This window comes from Solanum lycopersicum, chromosome 2, assembly GCF_036512215.1.
Source record: "Solanum lycopersicum chromosome 2, SLM_r2.1".
In the NCBI taxonomy this organism is placed as follows: Eukaryota; Viridiplantae; Streptophyta; class Magnoliopsida; order Solanales; family Solanaceae; genus Solanum; species Solanum lycopersicum.
The window spans coordinates 56,946,170-56,965,439 of NC_090801.1; the positions used below are offsets into that span (position 1 = coordinate 56,946,170).

The 19,270-nt window shown below is 35.3% G+C and overlaps 2 protein-coding genes across 8 annotated transcripts; one reads left to right on the forward strand and one right to left on the reverse strand.

Moving 5' to 3' along the window:
* Positions 1 to 2,729: 2,729 nt before the first annotated feature.
* PHYE (phytochrome E) lies at positions 2,730 to 9,226 on the forward strand. 3 transcript variants are annotated; one of them, XM_010318597.4, is made up of 4 exons: positions 2,730 to 6,162; positions 6,634 to 7,435; positions 8,012 to 8,308; positions 8,695 to 9,226. In XM_010318597.4, the coding sequence occupies exons 1-4, from the start codon at positions 4,095 to 4,097 to the stop codon at positions 8,942 to 8,944; spliced, it is 3,417 nt and encodes a 1,138-aa protein (XP_010316899.1). In that variant the 5' UTR covers positions 2,730 to 4,094; the 3' UTR covers positions 8,945 to 9,226. The 3 variants fall into 3 exon arrangements, with proteins under 3 accessions (XP_010316899.1, XP_025884828.1, NP_001316689.1); XM_026029043.2 differs by lacking the exon at positions 8,695 to 9,226 and adding an exon at positions 8,421 to 8,611; NM_001329760.1 differs by having other exon boundaries at positions 4,095 to 6,162; positions 8,015 to 8,308; positions 8,695 to 8,944.
* Positions 9,227 to 10,387: 1,161 nt separating this feature from the next.
* On the reverse strand, positions 10,388 to 19,060 carry LOC101252650 (protein MEI2-like 5). 5 transcript variants are annotated; one of them, XM_010318596.3, is made up of 12 exons: positions 18,848 to 19,060; positions 16,817 to 16,960; positions 16,253 to 16,716; positions 14,932 to 15,090; positions 14,632 to 14,748; positions 14,357 to 14,508; positions 12,920 to 13,011; positions 11,786 to 12,725; positions 11,615 to 11,699; positions 11,468 to 11,536; positions 11,066 to 11,245; positions 10,388 to 10,874 (listed from the first exon to the last, which is right to left on the reverse strand). In XM_010318596.3, the coding sequence occupies exons 2-12, from the start codon at positions 16,947 to 16,949 to the stop codon at positions 10,803 to 10,805; spliced, it is 2,463 nt and encodes an 820-aa protein (XP_010316898.1). In that variant the 5' UTR covers positions 16,950 to 16,960; positions 18,848 to 19,060; the 3' UTR covers positions 10,388 to 10,802. The 5 variants fall into 5 exon arrangements, with proteins under 5 accessions (XP_010316898.1, XP_010316897.1, XP_004232972.1 ...); XM_010318595.3 differs by having other exon boundaries at positions 18,877 to 19,005; XM_004232924.5 differs by having other exon boundaries at positions 18,768 to 18,917.
* Positions 19,061 to 19,270: the final 210 nt, after the last annotated feature.

The window sequence follows — 19,270 nt, forward strand, 5'->3', positions numbered from 1 at the left end:
AATCTAAAAAAAAGACATAGATTTTATTCAACGGTAATATATATATATAAAATAACTAATTATATATTTATTGTTACCGTATTAATTGAAATTTTCTTATTGTAATTAAGTTTATGTATACTTTTTACTTTTTATATGTGTTCGATTCGCTCCAATTTGAGTCAATCATATTTTGAAAATGATTTTATAAGATAATATTTAATTTTTTTTAGATATCTTTCAAATATTTCAAGCTCAAACTAATTAAATTTTAAAAAACATTATTTTAACTACTTTGAATGCTTTCTAAAGTGTAAAAATCATTATGAATTTATGATTTTGATGTATTTTTATAATTTAATATCATACGAAATATATAGAAGTAAAAATGATGCTCTAATGAGCATGACCAATCATATGAAGTCTTAATTTCTTTTAAATATTCCTATTACTTCTAGAATATTTGATAGTTTTTGTATAACAATTGAGTCAATTGAAAGGAATTTCAAAACTATAATCAATAATGATTTATCTAAGATATAAATATTTGTAGTGTTATATAACGTAAATTTTTTTTATATATATATTCATGTCTTACAAGTTTGTTACGTAAAAATATTATGTTCAGAATTAAGAAATAATAATTAATTATCATGTATTTTAAAAAAATTATGAGGATAAAAAAGTTTTATAAATAAGCCTAAGATCTATTTTATAAAAATTGCCTTAGACCTCCTTATCCATCTAACCATCTCTCACAATCTTTCTTACCGCCTTAATTACTAACATCATATAGCTTTTTCAAAATACAAATATGATACAAGGAATCAGATCTTTGTTATAGGGATTACTGATAGTGAAATGAATGATAAACTCATTGTGAGGTATATTTATATGTCATCATCAAAAAGGGAAGAAATATTATATTTTATTTTAGGTGTCTTTATAATCCTCACAAATGAAGGGACCTGATCCCTGATTGAGTTCTCTTGCCCAGATCTATAATGGAGTACATTTGTAGAGCTGTTGTGTCAGAGGTTGGTAAGGCGTCAGTGTACTACACCAATCAAAATGAACGAGGGTGTTGTCCAACGGATAATAATTCTTTATGGTTGATATTTTCAATATAACAAACATCATAATATCATTCATTCAAAAAAGGAAGTTGACCAACACGCTTTTCAAGAATTCATAGAGAAGTTTGTTAGGGTCCCTGCAAGATTGTGCATGTGAAAGGATGACAAGATGGATGTCAGAAAAGCTGTCACCAAAGAGTTTGTGTTCATTTTGATATAATCTCTTAACACTTAACCACAAACTTAACATTTGACAAACAAAATTCTTAAGCTTACAAAGAGAAAGTCATCTTCAAAGAAGAACTATGCTAAACTCACCAAAGGGACTTGATAGAGTGAAGGAGAGTTCACTGGCCATATGAATAATGCTTACTGTTTATGGCCATATGAATAATGTTTACTGTTTATGGCCATATGAATGAATGATTGTACACTCACGCGAAGAGTTATGTAGGTTGTACGTCATCATCAAAAAGATGGAAATTGGTAAGAGCTTAGTGTTTCTCGATGTTTTGATGATTTTCTTACAAATGCAGGGACCCGGTCCTCTACAGAGTATAATGAAGGATCTTGTTCAAGCTTCAAAGTGCTGGACAATCGTAAGAGCTTTCTGCTTTTCAGGAAATTTGGTGAAGCAGCAAAGTAATTCACCAATCAGAAACGACTAGGTTGTTTATTTGATGGGTAATAACTCTTCATGGTATAAATCAAACAAATGACAATTCATTTAGACATTTATTCAAAGAGAGAAATTTCAAACTTCAAGAACATCAAGGAAACTGATAGAAGTGCTTTCATTGCTTTTTGTACTTGCTGTATTTGTCTGCTAGTAATCGTTCTTATATTGTAGGATTCATTTCAATTGTGAAAGAAACGGTGAATCATTGTAAGAGCTAAGTTAAGGGTAACTTAGGTTTTCACTCTAAGTCTATATTAATCGGATAAGATTAGTATAGAGAGTAGTGTTGTATCTTCTCATGCTCAGCTAAGTGATAGGGAGTATTACTTAGTGGAAAGATTAGGAGGCTAATCTCTTGTTGTAACCGGATTTTACTTTTGCTTGTTGAAGATTAGTGAAATCGGTTTGAAAGTCCTGTTGAAAAGGTCGTGATTTTCTTCTCTTGAGTAAGGAGATTTTCACGTAAGGTTGGTAGTCAATCTTTACGTTTCTGCATTTGCTCTTCACTCTCTGACTTTACTTCACCAAGGACCTGATCCCATCAATATAAGTGGATACATACATTTCAACAATATCCATCTAGATTTTAAAGTTTATGACTTTCGGTAACAAATTCTATATTGATATTATAATAAAAATTAAGTTTATTTTTATGTAATTAGTTTTTTTTTATTACATATATTCAATCTACTCAATTCAAGTAACTTATAACTTTAAATGTTTGGTTTAGCTCTTTATTACGAATCAGTCGAATTTCGAATATCTGCCCAAAGACAAAAACATAAAATTATCCATTTTAATTACACACGTTATATGAAATACAAAATATTATACATAATAGTGATAGATTCATGAACTATGACACTATGTAGGTATGTTAGAAAAAATTATACATAGATATATATTGTCATCTTCAGTAATCAACAATAATGTTTGTATATGTATCTAATAAGTCTTGTACTATATAATATACTAATATTAAATTGGACTTTTTTTTTTTTGGATATTTAAAAAGCAAACTATTTGATGTCCCCTTCTCCACCAATGTTTTTAAGGAATCTTTTTTAATCCACCATAGTTATAAAGGCCCTATATATGGGGGGTATACATTCATGACCACAATATCTCAAAAACTTTAATGCCCTTCAAATTTGTGGTTCTTAAAAATTCATCTAAACACAACTCAATATTTCAAATTTCAGTACTTCCTCTTCCGTTTCGTTTTAATTGTCATCTGTACGAAAAAAAATATTTATTTCAAAACAGTTATTAATTTGAACAATCAAAACATATTACTTATCTTTTTCCAATTTTGTCTCTAACATTAATTAATAAGGAATATATAGATCAAATAAGTCTGTTCACTTTTATTTGTCATGTTGCATTTTTCGAAAGTCAATTTAACTAATTTTCAAAGTTAAATTAGATTATATTAATTTGATATTTTAAACAAAAAATTTAGATATTCAAAAACTATTCAAAGAGTACTATAAATTGTAATTTTTTGCATATCCATATGATGAAAAAATACATCATACAATGTAAGTCAAAATTTTTATCGTTTAAATCTATAAAAGAAAACTATGACAAATGAAAACAGACAAAAAACGTATTATTTTTTCATAAAAATCTTGTCAATCTTCTCGTGACAACTAAAAAAATAATAATTAGAGGGAGTATTATTTTAAGGGTCTGAAATTGTAAAAATTTATAATATTTTTTATTTTAAAATACACGAATAATTTTTTTAATTTTTAATTAAAACATACTAAAGTTAAAATGACAAAAAATATTCAAAAAGATAAAATAAATAACTAAAATACTAGTCTGACTAAATTTTCTAGAACTAAAAGGATATTTCCTTATTTTAGTTTAGCTAAGTATACTTGATATTCTCACTTAAGAGTATAGTGCGTATGTTATGTTTAATGATGTGATCATTATTAAAACTAAGTGATTAATAAATTAAATACACGAGATATTTATATAAACTTGTTCTATTCAAATTATTACTATAGCATCTCATTAAATATTCCTCCCAAAGAGAAACGAAAAATGGGATTGGAGAATTGCATCAGTCATTACTAAGAAGTTAAAAACAATGATTAATTTGAATTCATTTGTTTTATTAAATTTTTTCATCGAGAACTCGAAAAAAATGATTAGAAAGTTTATAATAATAAAAGATTAAGTAAAAGATATTAGCACAGTATGTATTAGAGAAAGGGAGAGAGGAGGTAGACGTGTGGAGCTACAAAGAGGGCTCAAGCAGAAGAATCAAGTAGAGTCATGATAGAATACCAGCTGCTCTTTGTAGTTGAGTTTTCTCTAAGAATAAACCATTTTCAAGAACCCATAAAATGGAGTCACAGAGTAGTGAAAACAGAAGAGGAGGAGGAGGAAGGACATCCTTGAACCAGAATAAGCAAAACAACAACAAAGATTCAGGCTTGAATACTTCTTCTGCAGCTAGTAACATGAAGAATAACGCTAGTAAGGCTGCACTGGCTCAGTACAATGCTGATGCAAAGTTAATGGCTGAGTTTGAGCAGTCTAGTGTTTCTGGTAAGTCTTTTGATTATTCAAAATCTGTTCTTTTTCCACCACATGAAGCTAATGAAGAAGAAATCACTTCTTATCTTTCAAGAATTCAAAGGGGTGGGCTTGTTCAACCATTTGGGTGTATGGTCGCTATTGAGGAACCCACTTTCAAGATTATAGGTTATAGTGAGAATTGCTATGATATGTTGGGTTTTAAGCCTACAAAGATGAAATTAGGTCTGATTGGTGTTGATGCTAGAAATCTTTTTACCCCTTCTTCAGGGGATTCATTGGCTAAAGTTATGGCTTCTAGGGAAATTTCTTTGTTGAACCCTATATGGGTTCATTCTAGGACTACCCATAAGCCCTTTTATGCTATACTTCACAGGATTGATGTGGGCATTGTGATTGATTTAGAACCTGCTAATTCTAGTGATCCTGCATTGCTGCTTGCTGGGGCAGTGCAGTCACAAAAACTGGCGGTACGGTCAATATCTAGGTTGCAGTCACTCCCTGGTGGAGATATAGGGGTTCTATGTGATACAGCTGTGGAAGATGTGCAGAAGCTGACTGGATATGATAGGGTAATGGTCTATAAGTTCCATGATGATAATCATGGTGAAATTGTGTCTGAGATAAGGAGATCAGACTTGGAACCTTATTTGGGTTTGCATTATCCTGCAACAGATATCCCACAAGCTGCCCGCTTCTTGTTTAAACAGAACAGAGTTAGGATGATATGTGATTGTAATGCTCAGCCTGTTAAGGTTGTTCAGAGTGAAGAACTAAAGCAGCCTATCTGCTTGGTTAATTCGACTCTTAGATCACCTCATGAATGCCATAGCAAGTATATGGCCAACATGGGATCTATATCGTCTTTGGTTATGGCAGTTCTTATCAATAGCGGTGATTCAATGAAGCTTTGGGGTTTGATTGTCTGTCATCACACTTCTCCTCGGTATGTGCCTTTCCCACTTCGATATGCATGTGAATTCTTCACACAGGCATTCGGCTTGCAGCTTAATATGGAGCTTCAATTGGCATCACAGCTGGCAGAGAAGAAAACTCTCCAGATGCAGACCTTACTATGTGACATGCTTCTTCGAGATGTTCCATTTGGCGTTGTAACACAATCCCCTAGTATTATGGACCTTGTGAAGTGTGATGGAGCTGCACTTTATTGTGGTGGAAAATGTTGGTTGCTTGGGGTGACACCAACTGAAGCACAAGTTAAAGATATTGCACAGTGGTTACTAGTTGCTCATAAGGACTCTACAGGTTTAAGTACTGACTGCCTTGCGGATGCTGGTTATCCTGGTGCGGCTTTACTGGGAGATGCTGTTTGTGGCATGGCTACTGCGAGAATTACTTCCAAGGATTTTCTATTCTGGTTCAGGTCTCACACAGCTAAGGAAGTCAAGTGGGGAGGTGCTAAGCATCATCCAGATGATAAAGATGATGGAGGAAAAATGCACCCACGATCTTCATTTAATGCCTTTCTTGAAGTGGTTAAAAGCAGAAGTTTGCCATGGGAGATTCCGGAGATTAATGCCATTCATTCTCTACAAATCATAATGAGAGAATCAATCCAAGAGAACGAAAACAGCTCTCTAAAAACTTTGACTACTTCTCAACAGAATGATGCTGATGGGCCAAGCATGGATGAGCTTAGTTCTGTGGCAATGGAAATGGTTAGATTGATTGAGACAGCCACTGCTCCAATTTTCGGAGTTGATCCATCTGGCTTAATAAATGGATGGAATGAGAAGATTGCTGACTTAACAGGATTGCATGCTAGTGAAGCAGTTGGAATGTCTCTCATTAATGATATTACTCATGAAGATTCACGTGGAACTGTTGAAAAAGTTCTACATAGAGCTCTGTTAGGTACTTCTTATGTTGACTTAATAGCAATCATTAAAATTTGGATACGTCCTTAATACTACATGGCTATAATTCTATCTATCTGCTCATGGTGTTATTTTATCTGCATTCTTTATGCATTGCAGTCATACATGATAGCATATCTTCTTAGATTTGAAATTCAGGCGTACTGGTAAGAGAATTGGCTACCTACACTTATTCAATTGGCCTTTCATCTTGTTTGTTGTAATATATACGTAGTTACCTGCATTACTTGGGGCGATATTATGCTTTCAGCATTGACTAGTCGGTCATCTCCACTGCATAGTAGACTTAGGTTGCTCTTTCAGTGCACTCTTTTAGTTAAAATAGATATTTTTCCTCGTCTGGGTAAGTCAAAATTGACTGACAGCCTGAGCACAGAAGTTTCCACTAACATTCCCCAGCTTGTTCTCACTCCCCACCCTCTCTCTATCTTTGTCACTTGTGATTCAGGTGAGGAGGAAAAAAATGTGGAAATAAAATTGCGAAGGTTTGGGAAAGATCCACCAGGATCAGTTATATACCTTGTGATCAATGCCTGCACAAGCCGGGACCACAAAAATGGTGTTGTTGGTGTGTCCTTTGTGGCTCAAGATGTCACTCCTGAGAAATTTATCATGGATAAATTCATACAGTTGCGAGGAGATTATGAGGCTATTGTACAAAGTCTTAGTCCATTGATTCCACCAATATTTGCTTCTGATGAAAATGCTTGTTGTTCGGAGTGGAATGCAGCAATGGAAAGATTGACTGGTTGGACAAAATATGAGGTCATGGGGAGGACTCTTCCCGGTGAAGTTTTTGGTGGTCTTTGTCGTCTTACGGGACAAGATGCCCTTACAAAATTTATGATTCTTTTCTACCAAGCAATTAGTGGTCATGACACCAAAAAGCTTCCCTTTGGCTTTTTTAATAGGAGAGGAGAGTTTTTGGAAGTGTTCCTAACAGCAAACAAGAGAACTGATGAACATGGGAATGTATGTGGGTGTTTCTGCTTCCTGCAGCCTATGACGATTGACCCAGAAGCATCAGATGAGAGACAAGACTCTAAAGATTCGCTTTGGAAATATAAAGAATATGCTTATGTACTACAGCAGATGAAAAATCCACTGAATGGAATCCAGTTTACCCATAAACTTCTTGAAGCAACCGGTGTTTCAGATAATCAGAAACAGCTTCTGGAGACAAGTGAAGCCTGTGAGAAACAGATACTGTCTGTTATTGACAATATGGATTTTGGAGGTATAGAGGACGGGTAATGCTTCTTCTATATGGACTTGATTAATATGCTCTTTATCTTTCTTATGTTTTTTCAATTTTCCACCTCAACTAGTTGTCACTTAATGATGGAGAAAATATCATATATGATCTCAGAGAACCAGTTGTATTATCTGTTCTTCTAAGACCTAAATGGGTTGTTCATCCAGTGGTTACAAAGAAGCAGTTACCACTTACCACTGTTCTTTCCTTTACTGCAACTCTTCCCTTATTGCGGCTTACATTAATTTGTGTAGATTGGACACTGCATCCCGATCTCGAGAAGCTGTTACTCATTAATTTTTAATTTCAGTAGAAACGGCTTTCCAAAAGTGTTGAATCAGTTTACAGGAGCACCAAAGAAAAAGAGAGAGAAGTACCCAAAATACTGCAAACACATTAAAACTTAAAGTCTTCTTCTAAAATCTACTGTAAACGACTCTTTGTATTTGCTAGTGCAACAATGAGCCACCATAATATATGTATGTTGATACTTGCTTCTTCGTTTCTCTTTCTATTGTTTCTCTATGGCTGAAAGGTTTGCTAAATGCACATTACTTTTTCCTGGTTCTAGCAGCAAAGTGCAGCTAAACATGGAGGAATTCGTGCTAGGAAATGTTGTGGATGCTATTGTGAGTCAAGTAATGATTTTCTTGAAAGAAAAGAACTTACAGCTGCTGCATGATATCCCTGACCAGATCAAAACTCTTCCTCTATATGGTGATCAAATTAAGCTTCAGCGTGTTCTGTCAGATTTCTTGCTTAGTGTAGTGCACCATGCACCTTCTCCGGATGGTTGGGTGGAAATCAAGGTGTTACCTGGTTTGAAACTTATACAAGATGGAAATGAATTAATCCACCTCCAGTTGAGGTAACTTCACTGCTATTTATTTATTGATGGTTTGTTACATAAGGGCATGAGCTTACCCATTTTATCTGGTGTCTGTTTTCATGCAACCGTGCAATGTATAATGCCTAATCAGTTGAAGTGCTTCGCGGAGTTTAATCTAATCATTGGGAATATTATGGTGCTTCATTCACTTAGCTGAATTTGTTTTTTTATCAAGCTCTTTGAATCTTCAAGTGAGGAGTAGAAAATCAGGAAGAACATTGTCAATTGTCTTACTTTGTAACTTAAACATCTTTGTCATAATCAGCGAAACCACCTTGCATAGCCTTTCAGTAATTATATGTATGTATGGAAGTTACTTCTATTGCTAAATGTTTATGTGAAATTAAACACACTTTATTTTCTAGAATGACTCACCCTGGCCAAGGACTACCTGCTGCTCTAATTGATGACATGTCTGGAGAAAGAAATAGATGGACAACACAAGAAGGAATCGCGTTAAATGTTGCCCAGAAACTTCTCAATGTAATGAATGGACATGTCCGTTATGTCAGAGGGGAAGACAAATGTTATTTCCTAATCGATGTGGAACTCCAAACATCGAAGCCTACACAACATGGTCCGAAATTGGAAGTTACTCAAGAAATAGAAATCTAAACAAACGTGATCCAAATTTGGATGCAGGCAGAGTGTCCTATCTCAAAGTACATTTAACTCTTCTTTTCACTTCAGGTAAATCTCTTTTTTTTTTGTAATAAGAAAATATGTGGTATTTCTAGAGCCTGTGTTGATTCTGGATCCCCTACCTTGTACATAATTATGATTATTATCAGCGGTATAGGATATATTTTCATGTGGATGTTGTATATTGTTTGTATCAAGAACACTGTAAGACTATCTTCTCAAATAAAATGATCCAACATGTTATGCTGGGTAGAAGAGTTCCATTCATTTGAATGAATTGACCAAATATTCCCCAAATCATTTTAAGACCTAAGATTAAATATCAAATAATATGGGAAAAGTATATTGACCATTATTTCTTAAAATGCGTGTTAAGTCTAAAATGGACAAGTAAAAACGAAGAAGGAGAGTATCACCGGAAACTACAGTGTGCACTTTTGTATATAGTAATATATCAGGCAAGGTATGTACAGGGATTGTAATGTCTACATGTTCTTCTTTACTAGTGCACTAGACATCCAACGCGACTGTGTATTGGAAATTTAATGTGCTATACCTCATCAAAAGCGCAATTGTTATGTGTGCATGCATCTCGATTCATTCATTGAATAACATGCTATAATGATTTTTACTCACTATCCAAACGACCAATTAGAGATTCGTAAAACGTGAATGCAAAAAGCATAACATTATTTCATATGCTTTTTTAGGTTTTCCATTTAAGCTTCTAAAATAATCTGTAAGATAGCATGCACGTAAACCTTACCCTAACATAGGGAAGTAGAAAAGCTCAAGTAACAGACTAAAGGACATGTAAGCTTCTAAAATTATTTGCAAAGAGCATAACATTATTTCATATACTTTTTTAGGTTCTCCATTTAAGCTTCTAAAATAATCTGTAAGATAGCATGCACGTAAACCTTACCCTAACATAGGGAAGTAGAAAAGCTCAAGTAACAGACTAAAGGACATGTAAGCTTCTAAAATTATTTGCAAAGAGCATAACATTATTTCATATGCTTTTTTAGATTTTCCATTTAAGCTTCTAAAATAGTTTGTAAGATAGCATGCACGTAAACCTTACCCTAACATAGGAAAGTAGAAAAGCTCAAGTAACAGACTAAAGGACATGTAAGCTTCTAAAATTATTTGCAAAGTAGCATGCACGTAAACTTTACTCTAACCTAGGGAGCTAGTTAAATTGTTTCCATTTGAGAGACACTCAGCTCGAGTAACAGACTAAAAGGACATTGCAAGTTAATAGAGAAAACATTATTCAAAAACTTCACATAATTACTTGCAAAGGTTTGTTAAAATTTTTCTTTAAAAAAAGGACAATAAAACAAAGGCAAACTTAGAAGAGAGAAGTTAAATTGAAAAGTTGAATGAGATGAAAAGTAAAAATGAAACAAACAATTTTATGCAATTTTCTAGCAAGTTTCACATAAATACCAAAATGCTTGTTTGATACAAAACAACAGCCCAGCTTGCCTTCCCACTTTACAAATTTCAAGCATCCCCTCTTCACTCTAACCACCAAAACAATGTTACAAAACTACGACCTTGCATGCCATGTTGAGATAGCCTTTGCCATTTCAACTTGCCATAGGATTACAACATGAACTACACAGATGCTTGATGTACTTAGTCTAACAGAACCCTCCCCCTCTTAGATTTTGAACCAAAAACACCTACTCATTATAATACAAAAGATCTTCATACTTCTATTCTGTGCCTCAAATCATGCTACTCTGCACATGTATCTCACACTTGTACTAGCCAGCTGCACTCTTAAAGCCGCGAGCAAAAAAAAAACATTTCAATGCTACTGCTAGCGATTCTCCAATTTGCCAACTGGATCCTCAGGTTGGCTGCAGCCTGATGAAAGATGTTCCTGAACAATCTGCAGGCAAGTTTTCATCTTAAGATACGATTATGTTGTGATGAAAAAGATGCAGTTTCAATATTATCATCTCAACAAGCATATAGCCTGAAAATTAGGGGGAAAAAATCAAAGCTAGCTGAATCGCAATGCATGACATAACAGTAGTTACATTTTGCATGCTTAATTCTAAACAAGATGGTCTATATTACCTGATCCCCCAATTCTGAACTTTCTGAGTGGAAAAGGATTGGCCTACATCGCTTATCTTCATTCATCAAACTTGAATTCTGGAAGTGAGCTACAAGGGCTGTCTTTCCCTGAATACGAGCATAAGCCAAAGCAGCAACTTTTTCACTATTAAATTTCTCCCACTTCTTTCCATTAAATGCCTGCACAAAGTGAATACTCAGAACCACACTTTTGCTTCAAAAGTTCAAGAGTGCAAAAACAATAGAAGGAAGAGATAATTAAGAAGGCATAGCAACCTTTATATATAACCAGGAAGGCAGGAACTATAAAACAAGGAGAGGCATAGCTTCAAAGCTCATAGCCCAATCACTTTAGAAAAAGTAAGTAATATCATACATTTGACAGAATAGACAAAAACAAACCTCGTAAAATGGGATAATGAGTGATGGAGACAACATGTTGATAAAGGCATATCCCACATTGCATTTGTTCTGCTCGCAAACAAGGATTTCCATCAGACTTTGAGAAACAAAAAGGAAACCACATAATCCTAACTACTATAGGATTACCTTGAAATCGATGGGCAGATACAGAAAATCAAAAGTGCCTTTATGTTGTTCGTCAATAGCAGCTAAAAGCATCTTGGAGGTGTACCTGGAGAAAGACAAGGTCAACTGTCACTCATACGAAAATAGGACATACTTAACAACAATGTACAAACATTGAGAAGTTGCTATTACTTGTTAGGAATATTTTTAATCATCAAAGTTGTCCGAGTATCTTCACCACATCTAATCTTATCCAAATCAAGTAGAAAGAGCTTCTTGTTATCCATCTGGTTCCCATTATTATTTTCAACACGTCGAGTGCGACTGCGTTCAGTCAGCCCCTCAAAGCTAGTAGCTGCATGTCCTGGGAAATGACCATTACCTAGGAACAATGGACTAAGTTTTTGGGAAGAGATCATGCCAAACCTAGGAGAAGCATTGTCTGACATATTCCTTGGAACAGCAACACCAGCATTCAAAGTAGTACGAGAACCATAGTTAACCATCAAACTTTCATCACGAGTACCTATACCCATGCCCCTAAAACCTGGGCTCAAGATTGACGAGTCTGGGTAAAAACCAAAGTGCCTATCAAGGGGAAGACCAGATGGAGCAGATCCAATATGATGAAGGTGGTGCTGAGATGAATTGAGGAAAGATTTTTGATGATTTGACAAGGAAAACCTGTCGCCCTGACCACCAAATGAAAAAGCATTTCCCAAAGACTCAGTTTTCCAGGCTGAAGAATTACTCTGTTGAGACTGCAACTTTGGACTGCCCCAGAGAAACTGTGGTCCTGATAGTGTTTCAACAGCAGAACCATTTGTACTTGAAGCACCAAAAGAGGACATTGTTCCACCAAAGTGGCTTATTTTAGGCTCGGCGAAAGAATTAGACTGAGGGAAGGGAACACCATGGTTTGAACCAATAGGGAAATCTGCACGGCCACTCATTGTGCGAGCATTACCAATAGGTGCTACCCTCAAGGTATTTGATGCACGAGGATGCAAAATTGAAGCTAACCCATGTAAATTATTGGCAATGGTGGGACTCAGGGATCTAAAGCCTGGTGAAGTGCCAGGACTTTGCATGGAGCCGTGCTCTATAGGGCTGCCAAATTGTGGCCAATTACCTGCCAGAAATATAAGCAATACCCATACTATCAGATGGTGTAGCTGCAACCAGAGAAGTTTCAATTAATTAAGTACCCCCCCCCCCTCTAACCGACCCAAATTTAAAAAAATAAAGACAGGCACAAACAGAAGGAAATAAAGACCGTCAATTGTCTCAACAACATACAGAAGTCGAAACCCTCAGTAAACTTACCTGGGGAGGAAGTACCAATTGAGGAAACCAATGGATGCCGAAAAGTCCAAGAATCATCTTGTTCAGAGTCTTGAGATGATTGCAATACAAGACTACAAGTGCAACACACACACATACAAAAAAAAAGAATGCCAAGATCAAAAATCAAGAAACAGAACCCAAATATGTATCATTGCAAAAACAGAAACATATTAAATAATGCAACCTTGAATTTGTGGCTAAGGTAAACTAACTTGAAGGAACATCCAACAAAAAGAGACTCATTATGAACATCATCAAGATCTAGAAATTTAGTTGATATCAAAATGATTTAGTATGACGGCATGTTCATAAAAGCTCACGTTTAAGGCTATATAAAGAGCAGAAGGCGTCCAGGAAGAAGGAGAAGAACCTGATGAGTAGCCCACTTAAAGAAGCTAAAGAATCTCAGTAATACAAATAAACATGGTTTAAACCGAAGAAAAAAAGGAGTGCAACGGGGCAACATCGTGTCATTTTAAGTCGTTCATGTGATTACACGTACTTTCAGATGTATGAACTACTTTTAACTTTCTCATTTCTCTCTACAGTAGAGAACATATATACACACACACCAAGTAACAACTTGTCACAAGAAAGTAGTGGATGGATGCAAAAGTACTAATTCCTCCATTGCCTAATCCTTCAAGGCACAAATCATTGGCACTTTTGAGATGATCTCCTGTAAATCTTAAAACTCACATACCACTCACTCATTCCCGACAACATTGTTTATTAAAATTGTGCCACTAGAATATCCACAGACCTGCACCCATAAAGGAGTTATGACAAAGCGTTTCTTACATGAGTATCCAGACCTCAAGCAACTGGAAAAAGATTAATCAGAATCCCAGATTTCTATATCAATCAATTGTCTGAGTTTTTCTTTTTTCCAATTGTGGCCTTTCAAACAAAAGGTAAGCCTCTCAAGTCATTCCTGCTCAATCAAAATAGTGAGACACCTGGAAAAGGTGTACACACAGCAGAATATTTGTATAGTGTTTGCCACTTAGATGAAGGTAATGCAGACGACTAACTCCCTTACAAACCGACGCCCTAAGGGCATGCTTCTTAAGTGATACAGTATCTCCATTGCTCTCCTCATCAATTTAGGGCTTAAGTAATTTCCTTTTTCCTTGCATGAGAGTGTGGGAAGATTGGGAGAGCTTGCTGGTCGATCACAATTCTGTAATCTAATTCAGCAAAACCGAAAGCAAATGAAAGGAAGGAAAAATAAAATATTGCACACTTCCAACAGTGGCGCCTAAGGGGGAGGTCTAAATCAAATGTAATTGTTCTAGTTACTGTAACAGCAAAATGGTGGCGAAGCTCGTGATTCAGAAACAAAGGACTAGCATAAGCTTCGAAAGCTCTAGTTTTTCTTTTTTTATCAAGAAAAAGTTAAAGTGGATTACTCACTTTCGTCGAGCTCCTCCAGGGCGGCTTGGTTCAAGCTTTATGCGCTTGCCAGCTATGTCTCTCTTATGTAAGGACCTAAGGGCAGCTTCTGCAGCTCTGACATCGTAATATTCGATAAACTTATGGTGCTTCTTGTATGGTGTTTCCCTTATCTGCGAGAAGGTGGGATGTCATATGTACTTGACATAAACTAGCTCCTTGAGGAAGCACACGAGAGAAAATGAATAGATGGAGTAAAATGGGAAACAAATGATTTGACCAATCGAGTCTCTGACCTCTTTGATCTCACCATAAGGCCCAAATACTCTGCGGAGGTCATCATTTGATATAGATGGATCTAAATTAAAAACCACAAGAGTTCCTTGATTTACATCTTTGTCAGAGGGGTTATCCTGATATAATACATTGAGGGGCAGAGAGAAGAATAACAGGACAGGGAGAGGAGGTTAGTCAGGAAACAAAACAAATAAATATTATACAATGTAATAATTTTCAATTTTTATTTTTTAATTTTCAAAAAATTAGCATACAATGTAATAGTGTAAAACCATTCAAAGTAGCAGACGAAGAAGTACCTTAGGGATTGAGAAATGTATGTCTAGTTTTCTCCTTCGCAGAGGCTTATTTTGCAATGCTCGCATTGCAGTTCGAGCAGCACGAATATCGAAGTATGATATCATGACAAAGCCCCTATGCTTACAGGCAGTATAGAGAGTTCGGATATCACCATATTGCTAATTATAAGAGAAAAGAAAAAGAGCGGCATGTTAAAAACTGAACATGATTATGAGGAGGAAAAAACACCTTATAAATCAGCAACTTTACAATACATTCTTGTCTGTCAAGCAACCATTAGACTCAAATGCGATACTGCAAACACCTAGGCCAGTGCTTTGACATGGAACATGCTCAGCTAAATTTGCAGCTCATACAACGATAACATAATAAGATTAACAGGTTTCCGTAACAGATGAAGCATCTCATGAACACAGATACCCATTGAATTTACTCGACTAAGGTAATACTATCAGTACAAGACAAACTCACAATAATCAGAACATCATTGTTTTATACCAAAAGGAAAAAGTAGAGTTCTACTGATCAAGATTAAAGAAATACAAAAGCTTTGGGATCGGGATGAAGCCTCCAGAAATTGCAAAAGACAAACCCATTAAGCTCCTTCTTTTCAACTACTACTACCTTCGCGTATTGTTTACAGAAAAGAAATCTTTCTCCATAAATATTCATCCAGCATTTCAAAAAAGAAGACCGGGAAGCAATATGGTTCTAGACCAATTATTAAACTGACAAGCAGAACCCATCCCTAACTAGACAAAGCATCAAATTATATTATATTATATTACCATCAGCATCAAATTATATTATACTATATTACCATCATATCATATATCTTACTAAACGTGGTAAGGTTCTAAGGCTAAAATTGAATTATCATTCATCCATACAGTCTAACACCTTGGTTGTTTAGTTAACATGAGGCCATGCAAAATTCATGCAAATTATATTAATAAATTCAATATCATTTCCAAATCTGTGATTCTAGTTCTACATTCACCCTTTAAAGAAAATAAAACAAACCCAAATTCACCTATTGGAACTAATTCAAATTGACTTAGAAAACATAATTGAAAAGCTCTTCTTGTTTTGGTAACCACAAATATTTCCTCAAGTGATATAGCTTTCAATTAAAGATCTTTCTGGTTAACTATTTTGTAGTACAAACTTTAGGTAAAGATTGAAGATCAACATGCAACACACGTTCATGAAAACTATTTATACATATGCAGGAAACACATCAGGAATGAGCACTAAAACCGGAAAAGAGGGTCACGTGAAATTACAAAGATCATAGTTATCCAGTGTAAAGCAACTAACCTCAAAGAGAGTTCTTAGCTCAGCATCCTCAACATTGCTATTTATGTTGCGAACAAATAATGTTCTTGAAGGGTGCTCTCCAAGTGGATGTTCTCCAGTAACCGCACCCCCACCATTTGAAAGTCCATAAATAGCAGCTCCATTGCTATCTGGATCAGCCAGACTTACTCTCGATATACCCAGGTTTAAGTGTTCCTGACCATCAAACTCCAACTCTAAGCCTCCTATACTTTCAAAAAAATCATACTCTTCCAAGTCATTTGTGTGATTGGGAAGCTGACTAGGGTCAAACCCATCCATTATCCCAGCTAAAAGTTCATCCTCATCATCTGGAAGCAAGCTTCCAATTGCACGATTTTCACCATCATCCAACAGCACATCAACCTCTACATCCGGGTGAATTGTCAAGCTTGGTGATGCATCATCAACGGATTGATGACCATGGTCGCCGTCACTTACTTTCACTACATCCAAGAATTTCAAAGACATTAAGAAGATGTGGGATTTTCCAAAAGAAAATGGGCATATGCAGTACGAGTACAAGACTCATCAATGTATTCATACGCTTCTCATGTTGAAGAACAGGCACTGAGCTTGTGAAAAGAGAGGCATCATTAGTGATAAGGACGGAATTAGATCCTGGACGAATCTCCCATGGTGTTCTTCCCTTTTCTTTAGATACATTTATCATTGGCATCTTCAGAATATCTGTAATGCAGCATAATTAGGTAAGGTTAATAAATACAGTATCATTTCTGGAGAATCCCCAGGGACCATTGCATAGTTGAAAACACTTGTCCACGCAATGCTGCCTTTTACATTTAAAATAAAATCTAGAAAAAGCCATCTTAACAAATTGATAAGCGATCCAGCTAAGATTAAGTGCACACAAGCCACCTAAAACATACTAGCGTATATTCTCAAGTGATATTGTCAACATTATGTGATTGCGAGGAACATCTGGGGTTGAGTCTCTCCTATCACCTTCACATTTGCTATGTGATTTAATCTGCATTATTCATTTTCTTTCTGAATAATTGGAGGGTTTCATAGTTCGGATTCATATACATTAGCTAAAGAAACCAGAGAGCATTTAACAAAAAAAATAACAACCAAACAGGTGTGATATACATGCTGGGAATGCTAGTTGATACAACATTAAGAGCTCTTTACCAGCTCTAATAGAGAGCAAAGATAACAGCATAATAAAAATTCTAAACCTCTCTTGCTCCTGTTTCAGCTTTCAACTTCTTAAATTTTGGGTAAAGCTGTACACTTGCAAACAGATGATACTCATCTTTGGGTCCACGGCTACACCAATCAATCAATTATTTCAACTTGGTGCAAGATGCTTCTCCTCAAAATTCTAGACCCACTAGATGCCCCCAAAGACAACAACAACAACTTACCTAGTGTAATCCCACAAGTGGGATCTAGGAGCATAAGTGTACGCAAACCCTAACCCTACCTCGTAGAGAGTCCCCAGAGACACCAACTTTAATTAAAGAACTAGTCTTTCTTTTTTTTTCAAAAGCAACTTTCAATTCCTAATGGAGACCTGACTCCATGTTTGTACCTTGGTAATAACTAAATGAGGCCAAGATACCGATCAGCCTACTCGGCAAACATCTATTCTTCCCAATCTGCAGTAAACAACTTCCCAGATAACTGAACATAAAAGTTGAGGAATAAACAATGAGACAGAAGAACTTAGACCAACATCAGTTATTGGACAAATTCATTCATCTCATAACAAAAAAAAAGCACAACCACTCGCCAAAGCTCTAATTCTAGACATTAAAAGTACAACAACAACCACAAATGGGGTCTGAGCCGGACCTTAACCCTACCAATACCAAGACTGACGGAAGAAATCATTACTCAACAGGCACATAAAACAACAAATTCCATTTCTAGAGGTACAAGATTAAAGATCGTTTCTTCACTCCATTACAAACCACCTAAATGAAGTTAAAGTTTCCAACTTCCTCAAAATCCAATACCAGCACACGAGAACTAAACATCAACAAACAAACAAAAAAGTGTTCCCTAAGAAAGAAAAAAAACCTCATTACTCAACAGGCACCTAAAACAACAAATTCCAATTCTAGAGACATCAGTTAAAGATTCTTTCTTTACTCCATTTACAAAACCACTTAACTGAAATTAAAGTTCCCAACTTTCTCAAACCCCAATACCAGCACACAACAAATAAACATCATCAAACAAAAAAAAAAAAGCTTACACAGAAAAAAAAAACATGCAAGAAACACTCAGCAAAGTTAAAACCTAAATAACTAGACTAAAACCGAACAACCCAAACACACCCTCAAAAAAAAACAACTTCCAAACTTCAATTTCAACACAACCCCGCAAAAAAAGATTCAGAATTTAGGCCAAACAAAGCCTAAAAGAAGTAAAACAAAAGAAAAAACCTCAACAACAGTAGCAGAAGGTAGCAAAATCAAACCACTCTAAAGAAAAGAAAAGAGTAAAAAAAATGGCTAAAAATTACCAGAACATAAACTCCATAAAAAGTGGACCACGATCAAGCAGAATGAATAAAAGAAAAAAAAAATATAGATGAATACACACCCCTGAGAGACGTGCAGAAAGAGAAATACCTTTCTTTTTTTCAATTTTCACTCTTTGAAAGTGCATACAAAACTATGGTACAGGACATATATATATACATATAAAAATACAAGTATAATAATAAAATAAATAAACAAATACTATATAATATAATTATTTTTTAAAAAAAAATAATAATAAGAATGATATGATTGGAGGAAAAGAAAGTGAATTAAGACAGAGAATGATTGATGAAAAATGTGACTGAGGGGGTAGGGGTAGAGCGTGGGGGGTGGGGTGCTACACGAGTTATGGCAGGTATAAAAATATTAGGATAAAATAGTTGGAATAGTATTTAATTTTAACTTAATTTAATTGTATTTAAATGTGATAATGAAACCACACTGGGTGAAAAAAACAAGAAAAAGATGATGATGTAATTAA